The sequence below is a fragment of the Oncorhynchus gorbuscha genome, linkage group LG14, assembly GCF_021184085.1.
Source record: "Oncorhynchus gorbuscha isolate QuinsamMale2020 ecotype Even-year linkage group LG14, OgorEven_v1.0, whole genome shotgun sequence".
Taxonomy (NCBI): domain Eukaryota; kingdom Metazoa; phylum Chordata; class Actinopteri; order Salmoniformes; family Salmonidae; genus Oncorhynchus; species Oncorhynchus gorbuscha.
Window position 1 is genome coordinate 80,277,243 of NC_060186.1, and position 14,154 is coordinate 80,291,396.

The 14,154-nt window shown below is 45.6% G+C and overlaps 2 protein-coding genes across 7 annotated transcripts in view; one reads left to right on the forward strand and one right to left on the reverse strand.

The window, feature by feature from the left end:
• LOC123995467 (sorting nexin-17-like) overlaps positions 1-8,590 on the reverse strand; it is a 57,975-nt gene extending 49,385 nt beyond the window's left edge. Inside the window, exons 1-3 of one of the 2 annotated variants that reach the window (XM_046299104.1) lie at positions 8,488-8,590; positions 2,645-2,755; positions 1,892-1,982 (exon numbers count right to left, since the gene is read on the reverse strand). In XM_046299104.1, the coding sequence (XP_046155060.1) occupies positions 1,892-1,982; positions 2,645-2,755; positions 8,488-8,538 (253 nt within the window). In that variant the 5' untranslated portion in view covers positions 8,539-8,590. The remainder of the gene's footprint in view (positions 1-1,891; positions 1,983-2,644; positions 2,756-8,487) is intronic. The other variant, XM_046299103.1, reaches the window with a different exon arrangement.
• The window catches only part of si:ch211-278j3.3 (E3 ubiquitin-protein ligase RNF19A), a 210,066-nt gene that overhangs the window by 155,598 nt on the left and 40,314 nt on the right, over positions 1-14,154 (forward strand). The gene's annotated exons all lie outside the window — the stretch shown is intronic.

Consider the following 14,154-nt stretch of genomic DNA (forward strand, 5'->3'; position numbering starts at 1 on the left):
CAACAGGAGACACGAGAGAGACCGTCGTCAACAACAGGAGACACTAGAGAGACCGTCGTCAACAACAGGAGACACTAGAGAGACCGTCGTCAACAACAGGAGACACTAGAGAGACCGTCATCAACAGGAGACACTAGAGAGATCATCAACAACAGGAGACACTAGAGAGACCGTCGTCAACAACAGGAGACACTAGAGAGACCGTCGTCAACAACAGGAGACACTAGAGAGACCGTCAACAACAGGAGACACTAGAGAGACCGTCATCAACAGGAGACACTAGAGAGACCGTCAACAACAGGAGACACTAGAGAGACCATCATCAACAGGAGACACTAGAGAGACCGTCGTCAACAACAGGAGACACTAGAGAGACCGTCAACAACAGGAGACACTAGAGAGACCGTCGTCAACAACAGGAGACACTAGAGAGACCGTCGTCAACAACAGGAGACACTAGAGAGACCGTCGTCAACAACAGGAGACACTAGAGAGACCGTCGTCAACAACAGGAGACATCAAAATCCCAACGTATCCCTTTAAGATGGCTAAGTGAAACGACCACATCACAATCCCAACGTATCCCTTTAAGATGGCTAAGTGAAACGACCACATCAAAATCCCAACGTATCCCTTTAAGATGGCTAAGTGAAACGACCACATCAAAATCCCAACGTATCCCTTTAAGATGGCTAAGTGAAACGACCACATCAAAATCCCAAAATTATCCCTTTAAGATGGCTAAGTGAAACGACCACATCAAAATCCCAAAGTATCCCTTTAAGATGGCTAAGTGAAACGACCACGTCAAAATCCCAAAGTATCCCTTTAAGATGGCTAAGTGAAACGACCACATCAAAATCCCAACGTATCCCTTTAAGATGGCTAAGTGAAACGACCACATCACAGTCATAGTAACACTTCGATCACACCGACAAAATAGTCGACAGCGTCATCTTGATATGTCTGTAACAGTTCAACATTCACCTTCTGCCACTATTTCTGTCAAGCCGTCCACACATACAGTTTGACACATACGTTTAGATGAATCCTAAATGTACGCACCGCCCACACAGAACGCACTGCGGCTGCCTCCGCAACGCAAATGCTGCAAGGCAAACGCAGCGTTTTTCATTGGAAATGAATGCAACTCTGGTGTGATCGAAGCGTTAGGGTCTCCAAAAAGGCCACGGCCGGCTCTGACTGCATGTGTGGGTACGAAGATCCACAAGCCACTGCAGCCCCTCATTATGGCCAGGTCGCAGTTGCAAATGAGAACTTGTTCTCAACTAGCCTACCTGGTTAAATAAAGGTGAACAAAAATACAAATAAAAAATAAAATAAATTATGAATTCAGAATTTTGTTGTGGCCCCCAGTCCTTCCCCGGTATAGGAGATAGAGCCATTTGGCCTTTCAGATTGTATTTCATTCAGATACCACTGCATCTCATTCAGATACCACTGCATCTCATTCAGATACCACTGCATCTCATTCAGATACCACTGCATCTCATTCAGATACCACTGCATCTCATTCAGATACCACTGCATCTCATTCAGATACCACTGCATCTCATTCAGATACCACTGCATCTTATTCAGATACCACTGCATCTCATTCAGATACCACTGCATCTCATTCAGATAACACTGCATCTCATTCAGATACCACTGCATCTCATTCAGATACCACTGCATCTCATTCAGATAACACTGCATCTCATTCAGATACCACTGCATCTCATTCAGATACCACTGCATCTCATTCAGATACCACTGCATCTCATTCAGATACCACTGCATCTCATTCAGATACCACTGCATCCCATTCAGATACCACTGTATTCCAGTCCTCTGAACGGTTAGCGGAGGGTTAAAGTTGAATGCTTACACGTTAATCCCCCGTCCACTCCTTCTCGAACCAGGAAGAGGCTGAAATAACCAACCAGCTCATCAGGAAGGTCCAGTTTTGACGCAACAGCCTGCGAATCAGAAAACAGACAGGAAGATCATCTCTGGTTCATCTTTTTGTGTGTGTTAGATATGAAACCACAACTCCGTACAAAACATCATGTAGCTTTTCAAAAGCATTTTATCCACTGACTGACAGCTATCCGGTACAGTCTCCGGTCAAGTCCTTCTCGTATAGAACATCATTTTATGGAGAACACAGTTATAGTAACAGCTGTCTGTTCAACATAACAGTTCTGGATCTATCTGGGAGAGAATGCTGCCTTTACAGCTATATGTTATAGTAACAGCTGACTGTTCAACATAACGGTTCTGGACCTATCTGGGAGAGAATGCTGCCTTTACAGCTATATGTTATAGTAACAGCTGTCTGTTCAACATAACGGTTCTGGATCTATCTGGGAGAGAATGCTGCCTTTACAGCTATATGTTATAGTAACAGCTGACTGTTCAACATAACGGTTCTGGATCTATCTGGGAGAGAATGTTGGCTGAAGAATATCCAGAGGTAATTCTCTCTCCCTAAGCTTCCATAGGGTTCCTGGTAGTGTTGGTAAGGCTTTTCATTGTATAAAAAACATTCCGTATAGTGTGTTCACTCTGAACTCTTCAACACCGATTACTAATAATCCGGTAGAAGTCTGTCTTTTGAAACCCAGTCGAGACGGTTTACCTCCAGGACGTCCTCTGTTTGGTCGGAGGTCAGGATGTTGACCTCGACCTTCTGGCCGTTAGACAGGTAGATCTCCAGAGGAACCTCTTCGGTTGGGATCTGCTGGGTCTCCTATACGGGATTGACAGGTTATATACAGGTTACAGAAGACAGAATGTGTTCCATGACAGACAGAATGTGTTCCATGACAGACAGAATGTGTTCCATGACAGACAGAATGTGTTCCATGACAGACAGAATGTGTTCCATGACAGACAGTGTAGTCAGTACAGACCAGAGAGTTAGTTCTCTCCAGTCAGGGAAGTAGGTTTTTATCTATCCCCACTCTCCCTGTAAGAGACGCAGGGTAAAGTCAGTATCTGGATTTTATGCTTCTATGACATCATATAGTTACATAATGTCTTATTACAGGATGACAATCCTACATTGACAGGAGGAAGACGACAATCAATTTAAAAAGCAGAGAAGCTCGCACAATTGGCCCAGCGTCCTCCGAGTTAGGGGAGGGTTTGGCCGGGGGGGGTTTACTTGTCTCATTGAGCTCTAGCGACTCCTTGTGGCAGGTCGGGTGCCTGCAGGCTGACTTCGGTCGGCAGTTGAACGGCGTTTCCTCTGACACGTTGGTGCAGCTGGCTTCGGGGTTAAGCAGGCGGGAGTTAAGAAGCGCGGTTTGGCGGATCATGTTTCGTAGGCCTCGTGACTCGATCTTCGCCTCTCCTGAACCCGTTGGGGAGTTGCAGCGATGAGACAAGATGGTAGTCACGAAATTGGGAGAAAAAGGGGATCAAATATATAGATTTTTATTGTAATAAATTAATATGAAAAAAAAAATCAATCTAAGCAGCTAACATTCTGCCTGCTTCCTCCTCTCAGCTTTCGTGCCCATGCTGGGTAAATTACTGTTTAATCTTTCCCTGTCCCCCACTGCTAGACAGAAGGTGTCAGAGTGTATCTGGATTGCTGGGGAAGTGTGTGTGTGTGTGTGTGTGTGTGTGTGTGTGTGTGTGTGTGTGTGTGTGTGTGTGTGTGTGTGTGTGTGTGTGTGTGTGTGTGTGTGTGTGTGTGTGTGTGTGTGTGTGTGTGTGTGTGTGTGTGTGTGTGTGTGTGTGTGTGTAGCTCCGATAAAGTGCCAAGGCCAGGCTGGCTGGCTGCTGGCTGAGAACTCATTCTCTATTCTGCCGTTGTCCTTTCAGCATGAGGTAGGGGAGAGGAGGGAGGGGGAAGAGGGAGAGATGAGGGATGATGAAGGGATGCAGAGGAGTGAGAGAGGGGGGGGTGATAAAATAGAGAGATCTAGAGAGACGCAGGGTGTACACCACCTTGAATGACATATCTGATGAAAGTAGATTTACGCCATGCAGCCGAGCAGCACAGTCAGGTCACTTCCTGGGGTGAGTGATGGCTCTCACTTCCATGCTCACACTATCAACCAATAGGAAAACTAGCCTTCACTGAGCAGCAATAGCATCACCACTATGAGCCAATGGGAACACGAGCCTTCACTGAGCATCCCGCTATGAGCCAATGGGAACACTAGCCTTCACTGAGCAGCAATAGCATCACCGCTATGAGCCAATGGGAACACTAGCCTTCACTGAGCATCCCACTATGAGCCAATGGGAACACTAGCCTTCACTGAGCATCCCACTATGAGCCAATGGGAACACTAGCCTTCACTGAGCATCCCGCTATGAGCCAATGGGAACACTAGCCTTCACTGAGCATCCCGCTATGAGCCAATGGGAACACTAGCCTTCACTGAGCATCCCGCTATGAGCCAATGGGAACACTAGCCTTCACTGAGCATCCCGCTATGAGCCAATGGGAACACTAGCCTTCACTGAGCATCCCGCTATGAGCCAATGGGAACACTAGCCTTCACTGAGCATCCCGCTATGAGCCAATGGGAACACTAGCCTTCACTGAGCATCCCGCTATGAGCCAATGGGAACACTAGCATTGATTTACAGTGAACATATCATGAATATTCATTCCAAATCAATCATTTCAATGTTCCATCTATATGCTAACAAGCAACTGGGGAAACAGTTTTCTAGGAAAGGAACGCAGTTAACAAAAAGCTCTGGGTATAACAAAACACACACACACACACACACACACACACACACACACACACACACACACACACACACACACACACACACACACACACACACACACACACACACACACACACACACACACACACACACACACACACACACACACACACACACACACACACACACACACACAGGATCGATTCTCTCTGTAACGTCTTCTGTGTTTCAGAGAAGAAATCTAAAATACCATTCGACATAAGTATGTTTGTACATCATGATTTGGCATACTGTATGACAGTAATGTACACACAACGACTCATAACTCCTGTCACATTTAAAACATCTGTTCTTCCTTCGTTAATGGCAGATTACACAGTACACACGGTAGAGGGGATTCAACTCCTACACTGGCTGCGTGTCACTGGGTGGCTCAAACTGACCAATGGTGGTGAGGTTGTGTCACCGTAGTGATGTGTCTGAAAGAATCGTTTAACATATACCACACACACACACACACACCACACACACAGGAGAATAGAATGAGCAGCCTTCCCCAAAAAACCCTGCCTACATTGTCCACCATGCTGTTTTCTATCCCCTTCCACCCCCCAACCCCCAACACACACACACGCATGCACCCACACACCCACGTGTGAACTATGACGAACATTGTGAATGTCAAACTGTGGCTGATAACTATTACCAAGACTGAAGCAATTACTGAGTCAGCAGTGTGTGTGTGTGTGTGTGTGTGTGTGTGTGTGTGTGTGTGTGTGTGTGTGTGTGTGTGTGTGTGTGTGTGTGTGTGTGTGTGTGTGTGTGTGTGTGTGTGTGTGTGTGTGTGTGTGGGTATTTGTGCCACATGGCTAACAGAGCATCAAACAGCCAACAGCCTGCTGAGGAGTCTGTTTTACGTAGAACAGAACTGACACACACTGCTGAACACTTCAACTGGCTCTGCACGCACAACGACTGATGCTACGAGACTTATTTATTATCGCTAAATAATGTAAAACACTTGCTCTCCAAAACATAAATATTGGTGAGTGCCTTCCTGTATTTATGAAATAATAAATATATATATAAATTCAGCAAAAAAGAAACGTCCCTTTTTCAGGACTATGTCTTTCAAAGATAATTTGAATTTTTACAAATTACTTCACAGATCTTCATTGTAAAGGGTTTAAACACTGTTTCCCAGGCTTGTTCAATGAACCATAAACAATCAATGAGCATGCATCTGTGGAACGGTCGTTAAGACACTAACAGCTTACAGACGGTAGGCAATTAAGGTCACAGTAATGAAAACTTAGGACACTAAAGAGGCCTTCCTACTGACTGAAAAACACCAACAGAAAGGTTCCCAGGGTCCCTGCTCATCTGGGTGAACGTGCCTTAGGCATGCTGCAAGGAGGCATGAGGACTGCAGATGTGCCCAGGGTCCCTGCTCATCTGGGTGAACGTGCCTTAGGCATGCTGCAAGGAGGCATGAGGACTGCAGATGTGCCCAGGGTCCCTGCTCATCTGGGTGAACGTGCCTTAGGCATGCTGCAAGGAGGCATGAGGACTGCAGATGTGGCCAGGGCAATAAATTGCAATGTCCGTACTCTGAGGCGCCTAAGAGAGCGCTACAGGGAGACAGGACGGACAGCTGATCGTCCTCGCAGTGGCAGACCAAGTGTAACAACGCCTGCACAGGATCGGTACATCTGAACAGCACACCTGCAGGACAGGTACATCTAAACGTCACACCTGCAGGACAGGTACAGGATGGTAACAACAACTGCACAGGATCGGTACATCTAAACGTCACACCTGTAGGACAGGTACAGGATGGTAACAACAACTGCACAGGATCGGTACATCTAAACATCACACCTGCAGGACAGGTACAGGATGGTAACAACAACTGCACAGGATCGGTACATCAAAACGTCACACCTGCAGGACAGGTACAGGATGGTAACAACACCTGCACAGGATCGGTACGTCTGAACGTCACACCTGCAGGACAGGTACATCTAAACGTCACACCTGCAGGACAGGTACATCTAAACGTCACACCTGCAGGACAGGTACATCTAAACGTCACACCTGCAGGACAGGTACATCTAAATGTCACACCTGCTGGACAGGTACATCTAAACGTCACACCTGCAGGACAGGTACATCTAAACATCACACCTGCAGGACAGGTACAGGATGGTAACAACAACTGCACAGGATCGGTACATCTAAACATCACACCTGCAGGACAGGTACATCTAAACGTCACACCTGCAGGACAGGTACAGGATGGTAACAACACCTGCACAGGACAGGTACATCTAAACGTCACACCTGCAGGACAGGTACAGGATGGCAACAACACCTGCACAGGACAGGTACATCTAAACGTCACACCTGCAGGACAGGTACAGGATGGCAACAACACCTGCACAGGATCGGTACATCTAAACATCACACCTGCAGGACAGGTACAGGATGGTAACAACACCTGCACAGGATCGGTACATCTAAACATCACCCCTGCAGGACAGGTACAGGATGGTAACAACACCTGCACAGGATCGGTACATCTAAACATCACCCCTGCAGGACAGGTACAGGATGGTAACAACACCTGCACAGGATCGGTACATCTAAACGTCACTGCAGGACAGGTACAGGATGGTAACAACACCTGCACAGGATCGGTACATCTGAACATCACACCTGCAGGACAGGTACAGGATGGTAACAACACCGCCGGAGTTACACCAGGAACACACCGAGGCCTGTGCTCTGGAGCAGGATCCATTTGGAGGTGGAGGGTCCGCCATAGTCTGGGGCGGTGTGTCATAGCATCTTCGGACTGAGCTGGTTGCGATCTCAATGCTGTGCGTTACAGGGAAGACATCCTCCTCCCTCATGTGGTACCCTTCCTGCAGGCTCATCCTGACATGAACTTCCAGCATGACAATGCCACCAGTCATACTGCTGTTTCTGTGTGTGATTTCCTGCAAGACAGGTTCTGCCATGGTCAGCGAAGAGCCTGGATCTCAATCCCATTAAGCACGTCTGGGACCTTTTGGATCGGAGGGTAAGGGCTAGGGCCAGAAATGTCCGGAAACTTGCAGCTGCCTTGGTGGAAGAGTTGGGTAACTTCTCACAGCAAGAACTGGCAAATCTGCTGCAGTCCATAAGGAGGAGATGCACTGCAGTACCTAATGGAGCTGGTGGCCACACCAGATACTGACTGTTACTTTTGATTTTGACCAAACCTTTGTTCAGGGTCACATTATTCCATTTCTGTCAGTCACGTACGTGTCTGTGGAACCTGTTCAGTTTGTCTCAGTTGTTGAATATTGTTATGTTCATACAAACATTTACACATTTGAAGTTTTCTGAAAATAAAACGCAGTTGACAGTGAGAGGACGTTTCTTTTTTTTGCTGAGTTTAGATATTCTATTCTACCGAGCCATTTACTTTTTATTCATGTCTTCTCTTATCTCTTTTAGTTGTTGCATTATCGAGAGGGAACCTGGAAGGAAGCATTTCATTGGACGGTGTACTCCATGGGCATGGGTACGACTGATATAACTTAAAAACACCCACAGCTTCCTGATGAACTGACACACACGCCTCTTGATGAGACGTCCTACGTAGAACAGAACTGCTCTGAACATAGATCAGCTATGTTGAACAGAACAAATACACAGCCGGGAGTAAAGGACAGCTAGCTACAGACAGAACAGTAAGAAAACCAGGGGGTAATAACAACTAGTTACAGTACCAACCTGCTGGGCTTTTCTTAGAAAGCTGTTGAACATCTCGGAGGCACCGAGCATGGGATCCTGCCGCACTGTTGGAAGAGAGAGAGAGAAGATTATAAAAGAGAAACTGGAGATTCTCTTTTTGCCCCTCTCTCACCATCTCCTCATTTAAAATGTCATGCCACCACTTGTCCAAAAACTATGTTGGTATTTGGTTTCATTAGTCCATTGTTGACATAAGCAAAATATTTTGTGACCGTCAGCAAATTAGGGTTTCAAGATATGTAACTTTCAAAATACAGAAATCATCCCTGTATGAAATCAAACGATGCATTTTGCATCATCATACGAGGAAAGTTCCTCAAAGACACCTTGATAAGATCATTACCTGACAATATCTCACCACTCATTGTACTGGGTGACTTCAACTTCCATACTTCGACTCATTTCTTTCCACCTCTTTCTTTCCCGGGCTTGCCTCTTTTGACCTCACCCTTTTCCCAGTCTCCCTCCCACTCACAAGGCAGGCAATATGCTTGACCTCATCTTTAAGTCAAGCATATTCGCCTACTGATCTCACTGCAACCCCCCCCCCCCCCCCCTCCAGGTCTCTGATCATTACTTTATTTTTCTCGCTCTTCCAACATTACCCACTCAGCCCCTACCCAGATGGTCATGCACCGTCGTAATCTTCGCTCGTTTTCCCCAACTGCTCTCCTCTTCTATTCCATCATCACATCCTTCCCCTAAATCCTTCTCCCTCCTGTCTGCCTCGTCAAACCTACCCTCCTCCCTCCCTCCTGCTCTTTGGCTGAGTGACTCACTGAGTGATCACAGAACAGGGCTGCAGATAGCTGAGGAAAAGTACATTTTTAGAGGTTCTATCATCCTTCCACTCTCTCCTTGCTAGATTTTCTTCTTCTGTATCTGCTGCTGAAGCCCCTTCCTATCACTCTAAATTCCAAGCCTCTGCCTCCAACCCTGGGAAACTTCTACACCTTCTCCCATCTTTAATCCTCCACCCCCTCCCTCCCTTTCTGCAGATGACTTTGTCAACCACTTTGAAAAAAAGGTTAACGACATCATTCACTCAGCCAACTGAGTCCACTCACAGGGAACTTTCCTTGTCCTCTTTTTACCCTCGCTCTCCAGATGAAATCCTGCGACTAATGATGTCCAGCAACCGGACAATCTGCCCACTCGACCCCATCCCTTCTTTAGACTTCCTCTGGAGACCTACTCCCATTCCTCATCAACTCTACCCTGACCACTTGCTACGCCCCCCCTCACTTCAAGGTGGCCAGAGTCGCTCCCCTATTCAAGAAACCAAGACTCGACCCCTCTGACGTCAAAAACGTCTGGTACCCCTTCTTTCTAAAACACTTGAGCGTGCTCCCTCTTACCAAATCTCTCGTTATTTCTCTCCGAATTATCTCTTTGACCCTAACCAGTCAGGCTTCAAGACGGGGTCACTCAGAGACTGCTATTCACTACACCACGGAGGCTCTCCGCAGCCAAAGCTGGCTGACTCCTCATCCTCCTAGATCGCTCCGCTGCCTTCAACACTGTGATCCATCAGATCCTCCTTTTCGCTCTTCACTACACCACGGAGGCTCTCCGCACTGCCAAAGCTGACTCCTCATCCTCCTAGATCTCTCCTCTGCCTTCAACACTGTGATCCATCAGATCCTCCTTTCCGCCCTCTCAGGTCTGGGCTAACCCCCTCCCAGGGTGCAAAGAACCTTAGTGTGACCCTGGACCACACTGTCGTTCTCTGCAAACATCATAGTAAGGAATCACTCCTGAGGTTTCATGCTCTACAACATCTGTAGAGTACGACCTTACCTCACACAGGAAGCGGTGCAGGTCCTAATCCGGGTCATATCCATCTGGACTATCGCAACTTATCCAGAAGGTTGCAGCCCGTCAAGGTGTTCAACTTTATCAAGTTCTCCCATGTCACCCTGCTCCTCCGTACACTCCACTGGCTTCCTCTGAAAGACCACGGAATAGCAAGAGGAACCGCCCCTCCCTACCTTCAGGCTATGCTCAAACCCAACATCCCAACCCACCTCTGGTCTCTTGGCCATTCCACCCTTACAGGAGGTCAGCTTCTGCCCAGTCAAAGCTCTTCCCTATCCCGTCACCCCAATGGAGGAAACAGCTGCCCCCTGATGCTAAGAGTCCCTACCCATCTTCCCAAAACGTCTGCAACCTCAAAGACATTCTTAAAGATATGTCTTACAACTGTGCTGTGGTCGTCTCACCTAGCTACTTACGATGACTGTGCTGTGGACGTTTCTCTTAGCTACTTACGACTGTGATGTGGTCGTCTCACCTAGCTATCGTAAAATGTTGCGCAATATATATTCCACAAATCTAACAAAGATTGATTTAATTCCATCTAATTGTACGTACACTTTCTTCGCAATTTTGAATTATATTCATCAAAAAACTCCTATACCAACAAAACGTTGTGGTTTTGACGTCGAGAAAGTGATATGTCGTATTGGGACTTTTAGTTGGAAGGATGAACCCAATCAGAGTGTTTAACAGAAACCTAAACCTGCAGTATTCCCTTTAAGATGAAAGCGTTAGTGCAGATTGATGAGGTCCACGTAGATATAACCTACTACTACTACTGATGAGGTCCACGTAGAACTACTACTACAGATTGATGAGGTCACTAGATGAAAGCACTAACGAGGTCCCTTTGGATAAGAGAGACTGCTAAATTACTCAAATGTAAAAGGCAAGATCACTTTTAGATCTGGACCTCATCAATCTGTAGTAGTAGTAGGTATATCTACGTGGACCTCATCAGTAGTAGTAGTAGTAGGTTATATCTACGTGGACCTCATCAGTAGTAGTAGTAGTAGGTTATATCTACGTGGACCTCATCAATCTGTAGTAGGGTATATCTACGTGGACCTCATCAATCTGTAGTAGTAGTAGTAGGTTATATCTACGTGGACCTCATCAATCTTTAGTAGTAGTAGTTCTACGTGGACCTCATCAGTAGTAGTAGTAGGTTATATCTACGTGGACCTCAATCTGTAGTAGTAGTTCTACGTGGACCTCATAAATCTGTAGTAGTAGTTCTACGTGGACCTCATCAATCTGTAGTAGTAGTAGGTTATATCTACGTGGACCTCATCAATCTGTAGTAGTAGTTCTACGTGGACCTCATCAGTAGTAGTAGTAGGTTATATCTACGTGGACCTCAATCTGTAGTAGTAGTAGGTTATATCTATGTGGACCTCATCAGTAGTAGTAGTAGGTTATATCTATGTGGACCTCATCAGTAGTAGTAGTAGGTTATATCTACGTGGACCTCATCAATCTGTAGTAGTAGTTCTACGTGGACCTCATCAGTAGTAGTAGTAGGTTATATCTATGTGAACCTCATCAGTAGTAGTAGTAGGTTATATCTACGTGGACCTCAATCTGTAGTAGTAGTTCTACGTGGACCTCATCAATCTGTAGTAGTAGTAGGTTATATCTACGTGGACCTCATCAGTAGTAGTAGTAGGTTATATCTACGTGGACCTCATCAGTAGTAGTAGTAGGTTATATCTACGTGGACCTCATCAATCTGTAGTAGTAGTTCTACGTGGACCTCATCAGTAGTAGTAGTAGGTTATATCTACGTGGACCTCAATCTGTAGTAGTAGTTCTACGTGGACCTCATCAATCTGTAGTAGTAGTAGGTTATATCTACGTGGACCTCATCAGTAGTAGTAGTAGGTTATATCTACGTGGACCTCATCAGTAGTAGTAGTAGGTTATATCTACGTGGACCTCATCAATCTGTAGTAGTAGTTCTACGTGGACCTCATCAGTAGTAGTAGTAGGTTATATCTACGTGGACCTCATCAGTTTCTACCAGTACTCGAAGATGGATACTGGGCACTGTTTCTGCCAGTTCAGTTCCACGCATGTCTTATCTATGTGTGTGTGTGTGTGTGTGTGTTCGGCCACAGTTCACCCTTGACCTGCTTGAGGAAGCGTTAGGCCAAAGCGGAGGTTGAGGTCAGGTTGGACGGGGCAACATAACCTAACGTCCACTTGGACCTTTAACTGAGGAGGAACGAGCAGAAAAATAAAATAACATTTTACATCTTCCTGACAAGGACCCACACTGAGGGGTGAAACTGACAATTAGTTTTAACTGTCCACTCAACCCTGGAAAGTTTTTTTGGGGGTTACATATTGCACCTAACATAATACAGCTTTCCCATTGGTTCTGAAGATCTATCTGGGATAGGAATCTATTGGAACAGTGAGTTGGTCTGATTTTTAGGTCTGTCGGGGGGGAAGAGGACAGCCAAGAGGCATTGGCCCCAAGTAAGTGCTTATTAGAGTCTGCTCAGAAAAGTATAACACTAGTTCAGACACCTAGAGCTATAGTGTAGCCTACAGACAGATCAGTTTTAGCCTGTACTTACGGTGTTCTCAGATCAGTATTACCTTGAGTCAAAAGCCCGTAAAGCTGCTGCCCACACTAAAACCACACCAGGCTAAAAACAGACAGTCAGCGACTAACTAGGTATTCTGATACAGGGATTGGTCATTCTGGTTGCTATGGGGAAATGTTCCAACGGGAGATCATGAGTCGGCTACTGTCTGTTCCACTATACTGCCCTTTAATTGACTTTTATTGAGTCAGCTACTGTCTGTTCCACTATACTGCCCTTTAATTGAGTCGGCTACTGTCTGTTCCACTATACTGCCCTTTTATTGAGTCAGCTACTGTCTGTTCCACTATACTGCCCTTTAATTGATTTTTATTGAGTCAGCTACTGTCTATTCTACTATACTGCCCTTTTATTGAGTCAGCTACTGTCTATTCTACTATACTGCCCTTTTATTGAGTCAGCTACTGTCTGTTCCACTATACTGCCCTTTTATTGATTTTTATTGAGTCAGCTACTGTCTATTCTACTATACTGCCCTTTTATTGAGTCAGCTACTGTCTATTCTACTATACTGCCCTTTTATTGAGTCAGCTACTGTCTATTCTACTATACTGCCCTTTTATTGAGTCAGCTACTGTCTATTCTACTATACTGCCCTTTAATTGAGTCAGCTACTGTCTATTCTACTATACTGCCCTTTAATTGAGTCAGCTACTGTCTATTCTACTATACTGCCCTTTTATTGAGTCAGCTACTGTCTGTTCCACTATACTGCCCTTTAATTTACTTTTATTGAGTCAGCTACTGTCTATTCTACTATACTGCCCTTTTAATTGAGTCAGCTACTGTCTGTTCCACTATACTGCCCTTTTGTCTGTTCCATTCTATACTGCCCTTTTATTGAGTCTGTCTGTTCCACTATACTGCCTTTAATTGAGTCAGCTACTGTCTATTCTACTATACTGCCCTTTTATTGAGTCAGCTACTGTCTGTTCCACTATACTGCCCTTTAATTGAGTCAGCTACTGTCTATTCTACTATACTGCCCTTTAATTGAGTCAGCTACTGTCTGTTCCACTATACTGCCCTTTAATTGAGTCAGCTACTGTCTATTCTACTAGCTACTGTTTCCACCTTTTATTGAGTCAGCTTCTGTCTGTTCTACTATACTGCCCTTTAAGTCAGCTACTGTCTGTTCCACTATACTGCCCTTTAAGTCAGCTACTGTCTATTCTACTATACTGCCCTTTAATTGAGTCAGCTACTGTCTGTT